The following is an 18,508-nucleotide window of genomic DNA, read 5'->3' on the forward strand; positions in this document are numbered from 1 at the left end:
TAACATCTCCCTTTAGACACATTATTACTTTATCAGTAGATTGACTATTTGAGCAACAATCAATATTCATGCTTGCAATTCATGCAAACTATTAACAGAATATTCAGTTAAAATGACTAAAAGACAATGGTTATTTACTTATTCATTTGTGACATGTGGACGTCATTAGCTGGCCAGTATTTACTGCATATTCCTAACAACCCTAGAGGTAGTGAGCTGCCTTCTTGAACTGCAGCATTCTACCTGCTGTGAGTTGACATACAATCCCATTAGGGAGGTAACTCCAGGATTTTGACCCAACAACAGTGAAGGAACAGCAATAGATTTCCAAGTCAGGAGACAAGTGGCTTGGAGGGGAACTTGAAGGTGGTGATGTTACCATATATCTGCTGTCTTTGTTCTTCTAGATGAAAGTGGCTGTGGGTTAGAAGGTGCTATCTGAGGACTTCTGGTGAATTTCTGCAGGGCATCTTGTAGATAATTGACACCGCTGCTACTGAGCATTGGTGTTGGAGGCTGTGGATGCTTGGGGTATAATGCCAATCAAGCAGGATGCTTTGACTTGGATGGTGTCATGTTTCTTGAGTGTTGTTAGGGCTGCACTTATCCAGACAAGTGGGGAGTATTCCATCACACTCCTGATTTGTGCCTTGTAGATATTGGACAGACTTTGGGGAGTCAGGAGGTGAGTTACTCACCGCGTTATTCCTAGCCTCTGACCTGTTCTTGTAGCCACTGTGTTTATGTGGTGAATCCACTTGAGTTTCTGGTCAACGATAACCCCCAGGATGTTGATTGTACAGAATTGAGTAAAGGCAACAGCATTGAATGTCAAGGAGCAGTGATTAGATTCTCTCTTATTGGTGATGGTCATAGCCTGGGATTTGTATGGCACAAATGTTACTGGCTACTTGTCAACCCAGCCTGGATATTGTCCAGATCTTGTTGCATTTGAACATGGACTGCTTTAGTATCTGAGAAGTTGTGAACATTGTGCAATCATCAGCCAACATCACCACTTCTGACTTTATAATAAAGGGAAGGTCATTGATGAAGCAGCTGAAGATGGTTGGGCCTACAACTTTATCCTGAGGAATTCTGGCAGAGATGTCCTGGAGCTGATATGACTGATCTCCAATAAACACAACTATCTTCCTTTCCTTCCAAACCAGAGTTTGCCCCAATACCCACTGATTCCAGTTTTGTTAGAGGTCCTTGATGCCATACTTAGTTGAATGCAACCTTGATCTCTCTGTTTCCTCTGATTTGGGTTCATTGCAAAAACGCACACAAATAGAATAGATTTTTGGAGGAGGAGTTAAGAGCTGCCTTTTGATTCCACATTAATTGTCCCAAAAAAGCTTGAAATAAGTTTGCAGCTGTATAAAACTTTAGTTAAGCCACATTTGCAGTACTGCGTGCAGTTCTGGTAACCACATTATATAGGAAGCATGTAGAGCCTTTGGGAAGAGTGCAATTAAGGTTTAGCAGAACGCTCTGGATTGGAGTGTATTAGCTATAAGAGCAATTTGGACAAATTGGTTTTTGATACAGCTTCAGTGGCTGAAAGGACAAGCTGATAGGAGTATATTAAAATTGTGAGAAGTTTAATTCAGATAAATGCGAGGTGCTGCAGTCTGGGAAAGCAAATCTTAGCAGGACTTATACACTTAATGGTAAGGTCCTAAGGAGTGTTGCTGAACAAAGAGACCTTGGAGTGCAGGTTTATAGCTTCTTGAAAGTGGGGTCATAGGTAGATAGGATAGTGAAGACGACGTTTGGTATGCTTTCTTTTATTGGTCAGGGTATTGAGTACAGGAGTTGGGGCATCATGTTACGGTTGTACAGGACATTGGTTAAGCCACTATTGGAATACTGTGTGCAATTCTGGTCTCCTTCCTATCGGAAAGATTTACAAGGATGTTGCCAGGATTGAGGATTTGAGTTATGGGGACAGGCTGAACAGGCTGGGGCTGGTTTTCCCTGGAGCGTATAGGATAAATAGACAAAGTCTTTTCCCTGGGGTGGGGGAACTCCAGCCTCCAGAACTAGAGGGCATAGGTTTAGGGTGAGAGGGGAAAGATATAAAAGGGACCTAAGAGGCAACTTTTTCACGCAGAGGGTGGGATGTGTATGGAATGAACTGCCAGAGGAAGTGGTGGAGGCTGGTACAATTGCAACATTTAAAATGCATTTGGATGGGTATATGAATAGGGTTTGGAGGGATATGGGCCGGGTGCTGGCAGGCGGGACTAGATTGGGTTGGGATATCTGGTCGGCATGGACGGGTTGGACCAAAGGATCTGTTTCCATGCTGTACATCTCTATGACTCTAGTCTATGACTATGGATAAGGTGGATGGTCAGAGTCCTTTTCCCAAGGTGGAAATGTCAATTAATTAGGAGGATAGGTTTAAGGTGAGAGAGAGAGAGAGAGAGAGAATGTTTAAAGATGTAAGAGGCAAGCTTCTTATGCAGAGTGACAGGTATCTGGAATGCACTGTCAGGGAGATGGAAAAAGCAGATACGATAGCAACGTTTAAGAGGCATTCAGACAGACTTATGAACAGCAGTGAATAGAGGGTTATGGACTATGCATAATCGGATGGGATTAGTTTAGAATGGAATCATAGTCAGCACAGACATAGTGAGCTAAAGGGCCTGTTTCTGTGCTGTACTCTTACGTTTAATATTGGAAAAGGTCTGCAGATCAGGCAGCATCAGTGGAGAGAAAGCAAACGATATTTCAGTTCCAGTGATTCTTCATCAGATTATTCAAATTAATAAATTAGGTTAGTTTTGAGGAAGGGTCACAGCAAAGCCAAGACACTATTCTGGCTTGCATATGAAAAATTCTCTTAAAATGCTCGACCTAACTACAAGAATTGTATATTTGGTGCAGGTTGTTGAACCAGATTCCATATACACCAAGTTTAAACGGAGAAAAAATAAATTAACAGACAATACAAAGAAGGATGTTTCTTTTATTGGAAGTATTTTTACTATTAAGGCAGGGTGCGGACAGCTGGACAGAAGGATGGGTAAATTGATTACAGCTGTGATTTCTAGAAGGTAACCATCAACCAGCTGTATGTCTGGAATCAGCAGTGATGTCCCATTAGTCATGCATGGCTTCAACACTTCACATTGGATCAGCAGCACTCAACAAAAAAAATCAATACATCCAATGCAAAGTGAAAAAAGGAGAATATATTGATGCAGACAATAATTGTGTGGATTATTGTACTATGTCAAAAGATCAACATAGGCCTTTGCAAATGACATCTATTTCAAAAACCTTCAAATAGCTTACTCAAATTAAATTGTCAACGGAGAAAACTACTGGTCACAAAGGCGGCAATTTCTAGTTTCACTATAATTATCAGTTCCAATATTAAACATATAGATCATTTAGGTTAACTACACATTATTCCACTTTCTTCACCTTCCAGTCTCAGTCAGCAAACCCAGCCTCATCACTAATTTTACAAATAATGCCTTAACAAACTTCCTCAGTAATGTCCCTAGTTCAACAACTAAATACACGGAATAAAATGTCTATTTCAACAGTTTAGTACCAAACCAAATTATCTTTGATTAGGGAAAGAACATCAGTAAGATAGCAGACTTAGGTATGACTGGACAGAAGGCTATTTGATCCATTAATTCATTTTGGCCCCCTGCAGATAGAACTCAGAGTTAGCAACTCTGAGAAGATGAAGTCACACAGTGGCATTTAAAGATGAAGATGATCAAAACTGAGAAGGATAGAGAGCAGTAAAACATTATTTCAATACTTATAACCTATAAAATGTAGAATATTTTCCATAGTTCTTCAACAAATGACTTAAAGTAGAAGATCACTGATGTGAATGACACAAGCTAAAAGGCCAGTACCATCAGAATGCAACACAAATTACAAAGTACATCAGAAATGAAGCACTGGGTTTCAAAGACAGTCTAACCCAAAGGCAATTCTGTCAAACTGTCCAAACTTCTGAATAGTAAACTGGTTTAGTGTAGTCTATAAAGGGAACAGTTCATTATTGACAAATGCTATGGTTAATGCTACAATTTTGGTATTTTACAACGGTGTAAAGTAAAAGACCAATGGTCATAATATACAAGCACCGACTCCCAGCCTTGAGGTGAAGCCCAGCATGAACTCATCTGTTCCATCTGCTTTTTTAAAAATTCTCTCTTTCTCTGCATTAGAAGGTGTGTAATGCTAAACGTTTAACTTTATTTTCCTAATTTACACCTAAGATTTTGTACCTGGACATCTTTTTACCCAAGATGGTATGGAAAATGATGAACTTGTACACTTTTCACTATACTGAAATATCCCTGTACTTGAGTATGCAACAATAAAACCCAATTCTTAATAGTAGGACAAGTGTAAAAGCTCAAAGATCATAGCTACACAATGAAAATATACTAACAGTTTTCATATTCAGCACATATTTCCTGACAAGTTTCTACTGGTGCTAATGCTGTGTCATAGCCCATTGCAATGTTTATGAAAAAAGTCAACTTCCTTCCACAAGTCTTTTATTGTGCAAAACTGCTTCTGAATTCCATCCAGTCTGACGCCAAGAGCTCAAGTCAAGAAATGCAAAGTTTTATTCAGAACCTGCAATTATTTTTTATATCAGTCTTAAATAATCCCCATTTCCCTTCCCAAAATGATAAGCTGTTTTCATTTACCTGAACAACCACAACCATCTTCCTTTGTGTTAGGCATGAATGCAACCAAGAGACAGTTTTCCCGATTCCCACTGACTCCAGTTTTGCTAGGGCTTTTTGATGTCTTACTTGGTCAAAACATATTTTTAAGGGCAGTCACTCTCACTTCACCTCTGGAGTCTTTTGTCCATGTTAGGACCATCGAAGTAATGAAGGAAGGAGCCAAGTAGCTGTAGCAACGTGCAAACCGAGTATTAACAAGCAGGTTGTTCTCTCACAAGTACCACTTGATAGCACTGGTGACAATTCCTCCCATGACCTTGCTGATGATAAAAAGTGGATTACTAAGGCAGTACCTAGCCAGATTGCATTTGTCCTACTTTTTGTGCACAGGACACATTGGCAGGTAGATGCCAGTGTTTTAGTTGCATGAGGATGCACAGCTAGCTCTGGAACACAACCTTCATTAGAACTGCCAAATGTTGTAAAGGCCCAAAGCCTTTGCAGTATCCAGTGTCTTCAAGCAGTTTCTTAATACCATATGGAATGAATTGAAAACTGGCATCCGTGATGTCCGGGATTTCTGGAGGAGGCTGAGACAGATCATCTATTCAACACTTCTGGCTGCAAATATCCCAGTGTTGTCTTTTTTTAATAATGTGCTTGGCTCTGCTTTTATTGAGAGTGGGGATATTTGTTATGGCTCTCTCCTATTAGCTGAGAAGTTGTCCACCACCTTTTGCATAAGCTTCTGAAATTTCTACTAAATCCTCAATCCACTATCTTATGCCAGCAGAAGGAAGAGAAATTTCCTGAATGCCAGAAGTCAATCCAAAGATCCTGACCACACTGACCAAACAAGCAACATTAGTGAAACAACAGTTTGTTTAAAGATGAATCTCAACCACATACACTGAATTGACTAGAATTGCTAAAATAGCTTACAATAATGGGACTACTATTTAATAGTCAAATGGGTAAGCAGTAAATAAGATTATATGGATTAAAAATGTATCGAACAAACATACTATTTCTTACATTGTGTTTTATTATGGTTAACCAGTAGTACCAATTAAGCCAATACTGAAAATATAGTTTCTCAAATTGGCATCAGGCTGGTGGACATTCCTGCCCATACTCAACCAAATAATGAAATTAATCACCTGCATAAATGTGAAGGAAAATTCCAGCACTACTGCATAAAACTGTTGCAGTTCAGTAAACATTACTGAATAGCTGTTAAATTACAAAACTAACTTTTGAAACGGCATTCTGGCATAAAACACAGACATCTTAGTAGCTCATATTAGGTCATACTGCAATAGTACTTTAAGTACAATAAATTGATATGGAGTGCAAATAATCACCTGGAAACAGACCCCGTGGCATCATGGTAGCCCATAGACCCACCAACACACTAAAACAGCAGCTAATGAACTTGAAAGACCCTATATAGACAACAAGCAAAACTAATGTCATTTACAAAATACCATGCAAGAATGTTCCAAACACTACATTGGACAAACAGGCAGAAAACTAGCCACCAGGATACATGAACATTAACTAGCCACAAAAAAGACATGACCCTCTCTCACTAGTATCCTTACATACAGATAAGGAAGGACACCACTTCGACTGGGACAACACATCCACCCTACGACAAGCTAAACAGAGACACCCACGAGAATTCCTAGAAGCATGGCATTCCTACCGGAACTCTTATCAACAAACACATTGAGTTACACCCCATCCACCACTTCCTGAGAAAAACACAGGAAATGACATCACCAAACCAAAGAAACCCAAACATATAAATAGAAAGCAGGAATTATCAGCAGTGCTTCGCCCGGAGGCCCACTGAAGGTGTTACCCAGTAGGGTGACGAAATATCTGAAAATGAAACTTCCAGCTCAGCGAGCAAATCTAAATCCAGAATCTCAACCTGAGCTATAAATCTTCTCAAAACTCACTAAGCACCCCACTCTCGACATAGCCACACCAATCAGCCTGCAGACTGGATCATAGATTCATAGAGTCATAGAGATGTACAGCACAGAAACAGACCCTTCGGTCCAACTCGTCCATGCCAACCAGATATTCCAATCCAATCTAGTCCCTCCTGCCAGCACCTGGCCCATATCCTTCCAAACCCTTCCTATTCATATACACATCCAGATGTCTTTTAAATATTGTAATTGTATCCACCACTTCCTCTGGCAGCTCATTTCATACACATACCACCCTCTGCATGAAAAAGGTGCCCCTTACGTCCCTTTTATATCTTTCCCTCTCACCCTACGACCTCTAGTTCTGGACTCCCCCAACCCAGGAAAGAGACTTTGTCTATTTATTCTATCCATGCCCCTCATGATTTTATAAACCTCTATAAGTTGCTGATCTTTGAAGGGCCCTATTCTCTCCCTCGCTTATCCTATCATTTGTTGTCGCTGCAACTCACCAAAGTTTTCCATATCATAGTTCAGGTGGTTCAAAGTGGTTCACAAACAAATTTTGATCAAGATTTATTCCACGCTTAAAATTTATGTGCTTTATTCTGAAGTTTCCAACACAAATCAGAAATAAAGCTTTACTTTTGGAAAAAGTGGACTCTTCTTGTGGGGCAAGCCAAACGTAAAAATCAGGTGAGGAACAGAAGGCAACAGTCACTCTGTGTAGTATTATATTTACCATCTGGTCCAATAATGCATATAACAATTTTATCTGTGCTAGTTATCTGAATTTTGTGATTTTTCTACTTTGAAACATAATCATGTACCTGGTATCAGTCAAATCATAAAAATATACACACTCCTCAATAAAAATAACAATTCTGAATTGCTAGTGGTTGTATGTGGACTCAACATATTAACTGCACTATGCATCTTTTTCACAAAACACAAGTTCCATAAGTGCTTATTACTATTAGGTTTAACAAGAAACCACGGGTGCCACATGGCATGTATGCAATGCTGTAGGGTCTCCAGCATAGAGTGTCAAGTTTTTCTTCATCCATCCACAGATTAAAAAAGGATAAACACTTGTATCATGGTTTTGAAATATAATTCCACTGACTAAAATCTTATCCAACTTTTTATCGCAAATAACTGGTAACATTGATAATCTACATGTCTCTGAAATGTAAATTTGAAAATGACTTTTTTTGTTAGCTTTATATTGAAATGCCACAAAAATAGCGTCACTTTAATTGCTAGAAATTGTACCTTGATATTGGCTCGTCATTCTGTTTTCTGAACTCAGATTTATACTTCGGGTCTACTCAATCAACCTTAAGGTGGTAACTATATTAGAATGGTTAACTTGATCTTGCACAAAAACAAAAAAGGATCAAAGAGACTCCAACAATTACTTAGTTATTGCTTGTTAAGTATTCAAAGGAACATTTTTGCTCACGTTGTTCTGACTAGACTAGAGACCTTGGCACCATGTATCCACCAAATCGTAGTGCGGCTTCACAACTGGCAGATCCGCAGTTAACATGATTTTTTCATTTTGCCAGTTACAGAAAGAGAATCACGAATAACTGACACTTTACACTGCTTCATTAACAACTCCAAAGCCTTTAATCTTATCAAATCCTTACACTGCTGCATCACTTCTTTCCAAATGACAGGCACAATTTTGTCAGTTAAAATGGAGCATCATTGAAAATTTTAAAGATCAGTGAGATAAAGTGAGAGAAAGCAGGGATATAGCCCGACACTAATCCTCTTTGACAATAATACTATATGTTTTTGGTGATCAATAGCAAACCGTTCACTTAAAACTCTGGACCAAGACCAAAATTCAAAGACTTAGTCCATGAATTGCTGCTAGCTGATATGCTCGCAATCCCACACTGAAGGTCACTTCCAATTTCTTGGACATCAGAACTCCCAGGACTGCAAGGTGTTTGGATTGACAATCTGTGTCAAGACCACCAAAAATAATGGCCCAGGATGCAGAGATTCCACTTTCTAATAACACTGACCGTCCCATTCTGGAGGTCGGCAACAGTTTCACGTACAAGTCTCTCTTCTATAATGTGTGGGTTGCGCTCTTGTGCAACCCCGCATTATAGAAAAACCGCACTTTAGAAACAACACTTCAAGTGTTAGCGATGTAATCGCTTTACTGCCAACACATGTTTTAAAAGTTCACACTTTCGAAACAGTGTTCCCAATTTGTCAATCATGTTGCAGCAAATTTGCATTTACAAAACGTGCGTTAAAGCAGAAAGATCTTTACTCTGGACCAAAAATGACCAGCAATTGCTTTCTTGATGCAAAAGTAGGCAGCAGGACAGCAAAAGTTACAACTGCAATTTCAAGGCTGAATTGTTAAATAAGGACCAATAGCAAATTAAAGAAAATACAAATCTGTGCGTGTACAGGCTTGCATTCTCAGCTGCCTCCCGCATAAGTAAAGAAATGTGTTGAACTACTTCCAACTCCACTGCCTTAGATGAACTTGGGCATAGTCTGGCAAGACAGAGTGCCACTGATGGAAATACACCAGCTAGCAGGGATCTCCAGCAATTCCTCTAGTCAGCAACTCAATTGGCTGTGTCATTTGAGCTAAATGGATGACAGCCACTTTCCCAGAAACATCCTAGAGTGAAAGCTTGTTATCGACACAAGGCCAACAGGTTGCCCACAATATCTGCAAGGGACCAGGATCAAGGCGGATGCATGGGAAGTCCTGACTGCTCACCAAAGTGTCTGGTGATAGCAATCAGGAAGTGTATGGAAAAACAGAGGACAAAATAAATGATCAGATGGTGAAAGACAGTGCCTATCAGAAGGAAACACCTCAAGCCAAAGATATCATCTGTGCCAGATACTGAAAGAAATGCCATACACAAGTCAGTCGAGATAGCCCCAAGAGACAATGTTCAATCCAGAAGTGCCATAACCCCATGGACAGTCTATCAACTCCGAAGGTGGACAGACACCATCATCGATCTAATGTCATTCTGTGATCAATAGCTGACTATTGCATTTTGCTGGAATAGAAGCACAAAAGATGTTGCATTATATATTTGGTCAACCGTTGCTCATTATGTCAAGTGACTGATTCATTCCTGGGAATAGCAGTGCTGTCCAGTGATGAGAGCTTGAGCAGATTGCATCCATATCATCTAGAGTTTAGAAGAGTTAATGATGAACTAATTGAAAATTTAAAGATCTGAGAGAGACTGAGGGTAGATGCTGAGAGTTGTTTCCTCTAACCCAGGACTCCACAAGAAGAAAGCATCTTTTCAGAACAAGGGGCTGAGCATTTAAGACTAAGATGACGAGGAATTTCTTCACTCAACAGTTCTGAATTTTTGAAATTCACTACTTTAGATGACTGTGCAAGCTTTGTCATTTCATGTGTCCAAGATTTTTGGACTCCAATGAAATCAAGAGATAATAGGATCAGGTGAGAAAATCAGAATGAGTTCAAATAATGTTACTGAATGTCAGGGGAGACATGATGCCATATAGACCACTCCTGCTCATGTCTTACATGCCTACTTTCAAAGGAATTTCTGAAGACAGCAAGTGGTTTATTAATCCTATGCAACATGAACTGCATAAGATGATTGTTGTCTTCCCAGCTGTTGGCCCAATACCATCAGATACCAGATGTAGAAGTGTATGGTGGTTGCTCTGAATTTCTACTGATTCAACTGCACACCATCATAAAATCTATTTTTACTAAAAAAATAACGTAGGATGAAAAGGAAACAAAATAAGGAAAATAATCAATAATGTAGCTCTACACATTTATTTTTGCAAAGATGGTCAGACAGAAAGAATAGTGTGGTTCTAAATAGTCACTGGTTAACATTAACAGATTGAAAGACGGTGGCAGTCGGTAGTTTCTGAAATAGGTTAATTGCCACCTAGTGGAAGAATTCAAACAAAAACAAATCATTAAAAATGCTAAGTAGGCCACACAGCATCTGTAAAAAAGACAGATACCTTGATGCATCAGGTGTACTCTTCATCAGATCTAGATTCACTACCTAAGATCTTTGTTCGAATTTTACATGAAGTGTCAACAAGACTGTTCTCTCTACAACAACTGCCTGGCCAGTTTTCAGTAAGTGTCTTATTTGTTTTGTATTTCCAGCATCTCATTTTTGTTTTATTAATGCAGTATTATTATGCAACATTTGTTATGGTGAACCCTCAACTTTCCAGTGTCAAAGAATAACAGGGTATGACTCTCAGTACTATACTGATGAAAGGTGGTCAGATTATGCAGTAGCACAGCGGCTCAGTGGTTAGCACTGCTGCCTCACAACGCCAGGGTTCGATTCCACCCTCGGATGACTATGTAGTTTTCACGCTCTTCTTGTGTCTGTGTGGGTTTTCTCTAGGTACTTTGGTCTCCTCCCACAGTCCAAAAATGTGCAGATCAGGAGACTAGGCTATTCTAAATTGCCCAGAGTGTCCAGTGGGTGAAAGTGAGGATTGCAGATGCTGGAGATCAGAGTTGAAGAGTGTGGTGCTAGAAAAGCACAGCAAGTCAGGCAGCATCCGAGGAGCAGATGAGTCCACATTTTCAGCTGAAGAGTTTATGCTCGAAATATTGACTCTCCTGCTCCACGGATGCTGCCTGACCGACTGTGCTTTTCCACTCTTTGACATAGTGTCCAGTGGGACCAGTTTAGTTTGGGAACATGATAGTGAAACCAAAGGGTCTGTTTCCATGCTGTATGAGTCTATATGCTGACAAGGTGATTAACCTTGGGAGTGCAGGGTTACAGGGATAGGGTAGGGAGTTGGGTCTGTTTGGGATACTTTTCGGAGAATTGGTGTGTACTCAATGGTACGAATGCCCTGCTTCCACATTATAGGGATTCTAATGGGGTAAATATTTCTCAGCGATGCTATACAAAGTGCACAAAAAAATCTCCAACTTAAACAAAATTCTGGAAAGTTATTCTCTTTCTAAACTGATCAAACAAATCTATGAGATCACAGTCACCATAAGTTATATGACTTAGCATTAAATTCACCTTTCATACACAATGTTTTCTGCCCTTTACCGGTACCGGTCTCACTGTATCTCATGAAGATTACACACACTTCTAGAGCTTGTACTTTGGTGAAATCTAAATTAGCCAGGTTGATTTTTGTCTTCACAAGAGGAAGCATCCTTTTCCAATCTATCTTGTCAAGACCCTTTGGGATCTTAGATGTTTCAATCAAGTCATTTTCCCCTCTTCCCAACTTTAGCAGATTTAAGTTGAGCTTGTTCAACTATTCCTTGTATGATAGCCCACCCACTCCAGGACCAAAGTTTAGCTTCGCTGAACTACTTCTTATGCATTTACATCCTTCGTAAAATAAGGAGACCAATACTGTACTCCAGACATGGTTTGACCAATGCCCTATTTGGCTGACATTTAACTTCCTTTTTTTCAGATTCAAATTTCCCTCACAGGAGTGCCAGAGGCTGAGGGGTAACCTTATATGAAATTATAAAATCATGAGGGGTATGGGTAGGGTAAATAGTCAAGGTCTTTTCCCCAGGGTAGGGGAGACAAAACTAGAGGGCATAGATTTAAGTTGAGAGGGAAAGATTTAAAAGGGACCTAAGGGGCAAATGTTTCATGCGGAGGGTGGTGTGTGTTTGGAATGAGCTGCTAGAGGAAGTGGTGGAAATACAATTACAACATTTGAAGGCATCTGGATGGGTATATGAATAGGAAGGGTTCAGAGGGATATGGGCCAAATGCTGACACAAATGGGACCGGATTAATTTAGGATATCTGGTCGGCATGCACGAGTTGGACCGCACAGTCTCTTTCCATGCTGTACATCTCTATGACTCTATAAATACAAACAATAACTTTCTATTTGTTTTTCCAATTACTGCCAGGCGTACATACTGACCTTTTATAGTTTATGTACAAGGACATCCTGATCCTACTGAATCATAGAGCTCTGCAATCTGTCATCATTTAGATAACATGCTTTTTAAAATTCTTCCTGTCAACATGGACAATAAATTTTCCCAGATTATACTCCATTTACCAGATCTTTGAATTTACATCTATTCATTTGTGGCCTCCTACAACCTCTTCACAATTTACTTTCTTACCTAATGTTCTATCAGCAAATTTAGCAATATCTTTAATCCCTTCATCTATGCCATTTATACAAACTGTAAACTTTTGAGACCTTAGCACTGATCCCTGTTTTACAGTTGTTACATGTTTCCAATGTGAAAAAGACCACTTAAGCCCATTCTCCACTTCCAATTAGCCAGCCAATCTTCTATCTATATCAAGATACTGCTCCTGTAACTAAGGCTTTATTTTCAGCACTAATCTCTAATGTGGCACCTAATAAAATCTCTTCTGGGAATCGAAGTGCAACACATCAATCATGAACCGGTTCATTGTTGACGGTGTGTAGGATGACATTAAAGAATTAGCAGGACGACAATTGATGTTGCTGTTTCCGAAGCCTAGGTCAATGCCAGGTGGTCCACATAGTTTGGAAGAACAGTGAATTTTCTTTATTTGTACTGAAATCTGTTTAGTACCAAAACAAATATTAGTTTTCATGTGTTGATTCTCAGAAGTGAATCAAAGTCAATTATGAAATACAACAAGAATTTTTTGTTACTTCCCAACAGACAATATTATAGCATTCTGGAGCACAGATATATTTCATATTGGCTCTGTCCTGCATAATGTTACATTCTTCTACATTCAAGTTATATTCTACAACAAGACTACTCCCCCATTAAATCAAGATTTGCTTTCAGTACTTTAGAACCATTACTTTTAACAAGAATATTTGGATCATTCACAAATTGTCCTGTAACAGCTAAATTCAGGTGATGAATGAAAATCATTAGAAATTGCCTGTACAAAGATACTACAACACTTGTAGAATTTGTAACAATTATGCAACATTTAACTAAATGCATTGAGACTGCAAACATACATTATTCACTGGGTGACCTTCATCCAACCACCTTTTGTTTCCACCCCACAGATACAGTATTTTTAAGGACTCCTTTTTGTTTTAATCAAGGAAACCCTGTACTGAACACTTTCTGGTCCCTTCTAGCATTTTAGCTGTGTTAGAAGTTAGAACACTAGTCACACAGTTCATTATTTATGCTGCATTTCTCCTTCTAAAAATTGATCCTACTTTTAAAATGTTGTTCTACAGTCCCTCTAATTTCTTGAGGTACCAAGTGGATCTCCAAGGTCACTGCCTGGCAGCAACCGGAGAAACCAGAAATGAATGCATTGGCATAATTTTTTTGGCTTGCCTACTGGCATGTGCAGATTCTCAGAGCAGTTACATGGCCATGCAGCTCAGAGGGAACGGTGTTCATATCTCTATCTCAGGGAGGAAGAACAGAAGGAACACTTTAAAAGGTAATGCATAAATTCAAGTAATTGAATTACTTCTTGTTCCATATCATGCTGTCATTAACCATCTAGCTTCTTTTACTTTTGAAGTAAAACAAACCTCAACTGACTTTTCTTAGCAAGGTGCACTACCAATCACTAAAAAAAAACTGTCTAACATTCAAGATGATCACATCGTCCCCACTGTTGATCTAAATGATCTGCAAGCAAGGTAGCATGGTGGCTCACTGGTTAGCACTGCTGCCTCGCAGCGCCAGGGATCTACATTCGATTCCAGCCCCAGGTGACTGCATGTGTGGAGTTTGCACATTCTCCCCACGTCTGCGTGGATTTCCTCAGGGTGCTCTGGTTTCCTCCCACAGTCCAAAGATGTGCTGGTTAGGTGAAGTGGACAAGCTAAATTGCCCACAATGTTCAGGGATGTGTAGGGTAGGTGCATTAGTTAGGGGAAATGTAGACTAATAGTGTACGGTCTGGGTGGGATACTCTTCGGAGGGTTGGTATGGACTTGTTGGGTTGAAAGGTCTGTTTCCACACTGTAGGAATTCTAATTCTAGTTCTAGTTCTAAAAAGTGACGCGTGTGTGAGTGAGTGAGAGAGAAGAGGAGAAGAGGGGCAGATCTAAAAGAAGAAATAGTACATCGACTCAAGTCAAAATCAATTTCACTCTTACAAGAACTATCATTCTTGGCACCTCAGTTTGTCTCATCAGCATGTTATAACACTATACTAAAAACGTTAAATGAAAAGTATCTATTCCAAAACTGAGATGGGAACAAGAGTGCAAACTTCTTATTCTAAATAGACTACATATAATTTTGAACTATAATAAATCAATCATGAACTAACATGCACAATCTCTTAACAAGAGACAGACTTTGATTATCTTTCCTATAGGAATTGATTAGGACAACTTTTTTAATGAAGTACATTAAAAGGCATTAGAGCTACTAATCAGGTTGTCATTTTTCATACAGCTATGAATATTATTTCAAGGCATATAAGTAGTAGTAAATTGTACGATAATGGGCAATAAGCAATTCTTCAAGATAAATTTGTACTAATAAATATAATAAGCCAAGGTAAAGCATATGGGTGAGCCAATAATATGAAGTTAAAGACCAATATGCAATTCAATTGGAAGTTTTGAATTTGTTTTTGATAATTAAATAATGGCCTTTCTTCAGTCATAAGATCAGAAAGAAGAAATACTTGCTGATGATTGCAGTGTTCAGTATCATTTATAACTCAAAGTCACAAGTGACATTTGGCCACGCAAATGATAGGCAGCAATCATTTCCAACAAGAAAGAAACTAACTATCTCTCTCTAACATTCAAATGCATTACCATTATAATCTCCAACAAAAGTACAAGAGGATGAATACTCATCAGAAATATTGCTGGGCTAATTTGAGATACTAAATTAAAATGTTATAGCACAAAATAAAAACATTTTCATAAATTTTCAGCGTTAACTGGAAATATTACAGAATTCAGTCCTTTCATCCCGTAAGCTGGTATCACAAAGCAGTTCCTAATTCAGCTATCATAATTGTACTTAAATTCCAACAGTCATATGATACATAACATCCTTGACAGAGAAGCAATCTTAAATATAGTATACAGTTATTCATGGTCTTTTTGTTTAAAACTACAGTGCCATTTTTAGTTAGTCAGGCTGAAGATGAATTGTTGCTACGATCTTAATTACATAGTACTAAATCTCAAAGCACTGACCTTCATGTACAGTCACTCCACAATTGTCACACTGGACAATTTCATCTGCATCTTCACTGTTATCTCCCAGACATACACAGCATATCTGCACAAAGTCCATTTTCTGAGAAGTGAAGTTTTGTTCTTTGTCTATTAATAAGGAGCCCTAAAAATTAATACAAAACAAATTGTAAGTGTGATAAATTGTTCAGAGAATGTAACATAATTGCACACTGAAAGAGACAAGCTCTGAATTCAGTTGTCATTATGTTGTCATACACAAATCTCAAAGTTACAATATTATAGATGATCACACTCTCAGAAAAATGTCATTATACACGCTTCACATCACTGACACAAACGGAAACCAGTTTTTGCATCAAAATTCAGAGTCAAAAGGATGATCAAATTTCTGCAGTTAGTTAGATGACACATGGATTTGCCACCCCCCCCAGATGGGAGATGGGCTTGAAGACTGATTACTGGAATAATGCAAACATGATGTTTGCAGTTCTTCAGTCAAGTACGCCCACCTACTGCATTAAGGTATTTATCCTGTAAGCAAGATACTTTTTGATGCCAAATTCTCTTAAAAGTCTGTGGGGTTTTCCAACCCTCTAGATGTTTATCAAGGATTTCCAAGAAAGCTGGAACTCCAATTACAACAAAGTTAACTACCACATAGTGAGAAGATTACTGTAGATTTCTTCCTTTTGCTTCCAGTTACACAAATTTGCCAGTTATTTATTCCATTTCCGACCTTCCATCTGATAGGAATAATAGCTCCTGATCATAGAATGGTATAAATTCATACAGCTGTACGTAAAATGGACCCAACTCGTCCATGTGAATCAGATATCCTACATTAATCTAGTCCGATTTGCCCACATTTGAACCATATCCCTCTAAACCCTTCCTATTCATACACCCATCCAGATGCCTTTTAAATGTTAGAATTGTACCAGCCTCTACCACGTCCTCTGGCAGCTCATTCCATACACATACCACCCTCGGTGAAAAAATTGCCCCGTAAATCCCTTACATTTAAAATTAACTTTCTAAAATTAAAATGTTGAACCTCCTAATCATTAACTATAACATCAGGCATACATCAGAATATTTATACAAAGGCAAGAACAGTCTTTAATTTGTCCCTCATTGCATGGTGATGCATGAATACATTCTCAAGCAAGTTACATCATATCCTCCCAAATACTGGAGAACCTGTTACAGTTAAATACTGCCAAGCTTCTCCATGAATTTTACTTATTTTCCATTTTAGTAGGTTTGCCTAAATTATAACAGTGAATAGCATTCAAAAGTATTTTGTTGCCTATAAAGCACTTGGAGACAGTCATAAAAGACATCACACAGATGCAAGTTCTTTCTGCCAATTTTTCAAAGGATTCACATTTTTGGACCATTGGAATCTCTGTTGGGGTAGAGATGAACTATACAAGGAGGATGGATTGCACCTAAATTGGAAGGGGTTTATATACTGGCAGGGAGATTTGCTATAGCTGCTCAGGAGGATTTAAACTAGTAAGGTGGGGGGCTTAGGACCCAGGGAGATAGTGAGGAAAGAGATCAATCTGAGACTGGTACAGTTGAGAACAGAAGCGAGTCAAACAGTCAGGGCAAGCAGGGATAAAGCAGAGAACAAGGTAGGACTGATAAATTAAACTGCATTTATTTCAATGCAAGAGGCCTAACAGGGAAGGCAGATGAACTCAGGGCATTGTTAGGAACACGGGACTGGGATAGCTATTATAGAAACATGGCTCAGGGATGGACAGGACTGGCAGCTTCATGTTCCAAGATACAAATGCTACAGAAAGGACAGAAAGGGAGGCAAGAGAGCAAGTGGCGTTTTTGATAACAGATAGCATTACAGCTGTACTGAGGGAGGATCCAGGGAAGTTATTTGGGTGGAACTGAGAAATAAGAAAGGAATGATCACCTGATTGGGATTGTATTGTAGACCCCCTAATAGTCAAGAGGGAAATTGAGAAACAAATTTGTAAGGAGATCTCAATTATCTGTAAGAATATTAGGGTGGTTATGGTAGGGGATTTTAACTTTCCAAACATAGATTGGGACGGCCATAGTTTTAAGGGTTTAGGTGGAGAGGAATTCATTATGTGTGAACAAGACAATTTTCTGAATCAGTATGTGGATGTACCTACTACAGAAGGTGCAAAAGTTGACCTCTTCCTGGAAAATAAGGTAGGGCAGGTGACTGAGGTGTCAATTGCGGGAGCACTTTGGGACCAGCGACTAGAATTTTATAGTTTTGAAATAGTGATGGAAAAGGATGGACCAGATCTAAAAGTTGAAGTTCTAAATGGAAGAAAGGTCAATTTTGACGGGATTAGGAAAGAACTTTCAAAAGCTGATTAGACGCAGATGTTCGCAGGTAAAGGGACGACTGAAAAATGGGAAGCCTTCATAAATGAGATGAGAGTCCAGAGAAAGTGTATTCCTGCTAGTGTGAAAGGAAAGGTTGGTAGGTATAGGGAATGCTGGATGACTAAAGAAATTGAGGGTTTGGTTAAGAAAAAGAAGGAAGTATATGTCAGGTATAGACAGGATAGATCGAGTGAATCCTTAGAAGAGTATAAAGGAAGTAGGAGTATACTTAAGAGATGCAAGTGGGCATCAGAGCCGCCCCGCATTTGCCACGGGACTATGCCTACATCAGTAAAACTATAGGAATTC

The 18,508-nt window shown here is 39.0% G+C and overlaps 1 protein-coding gene across 13 annotated transcripts in view; it reads right to left on the bottom strand.

Moving 5' to 3' along the window:
• Window positions 1–18,508, bottom strand: part of phf14 (PHD finger protein 14) — a 290,569-nt gene that overhangs the window by 244,134 nt on the left and 27,927 nt on the right. For all 13 annotated transcript variants that reach the window (XR_006311667.1, XR_006311666.1, XR_006311664.1 and 10 more), the window contains exon 4: window positions 15,812–15,956. Coding sequence is in view for 8 of the 13 variants with exons in the window: in XM_043689855.1 (XP_043545790.1) it covers window positions 15,812–15,956 (145 nt within the window). In the remaining 5 variants the exon portion in view is untranslated. The remainder of the gene's footprint in view (window positions 1–15,811; window positions 15,957–18,508) is intronic.

Source organism: Chiloscyllium plagiosum, chromosome 5, assembly GCF_004010195.1.
Source record: "Chiloscyllium plagiosum isolate BGI_BamShark_2017 chromosome 5, ASM401019v2, whole genome shotgun sequence".
NCBI classification, from domain to species: Eukaryota; Metazoa; Chordata; class Chondrichthyes; order Orectolobiformes; family Hemiscylliidae; genus Chiloscyllium; species Chiloscyllium plagiosum.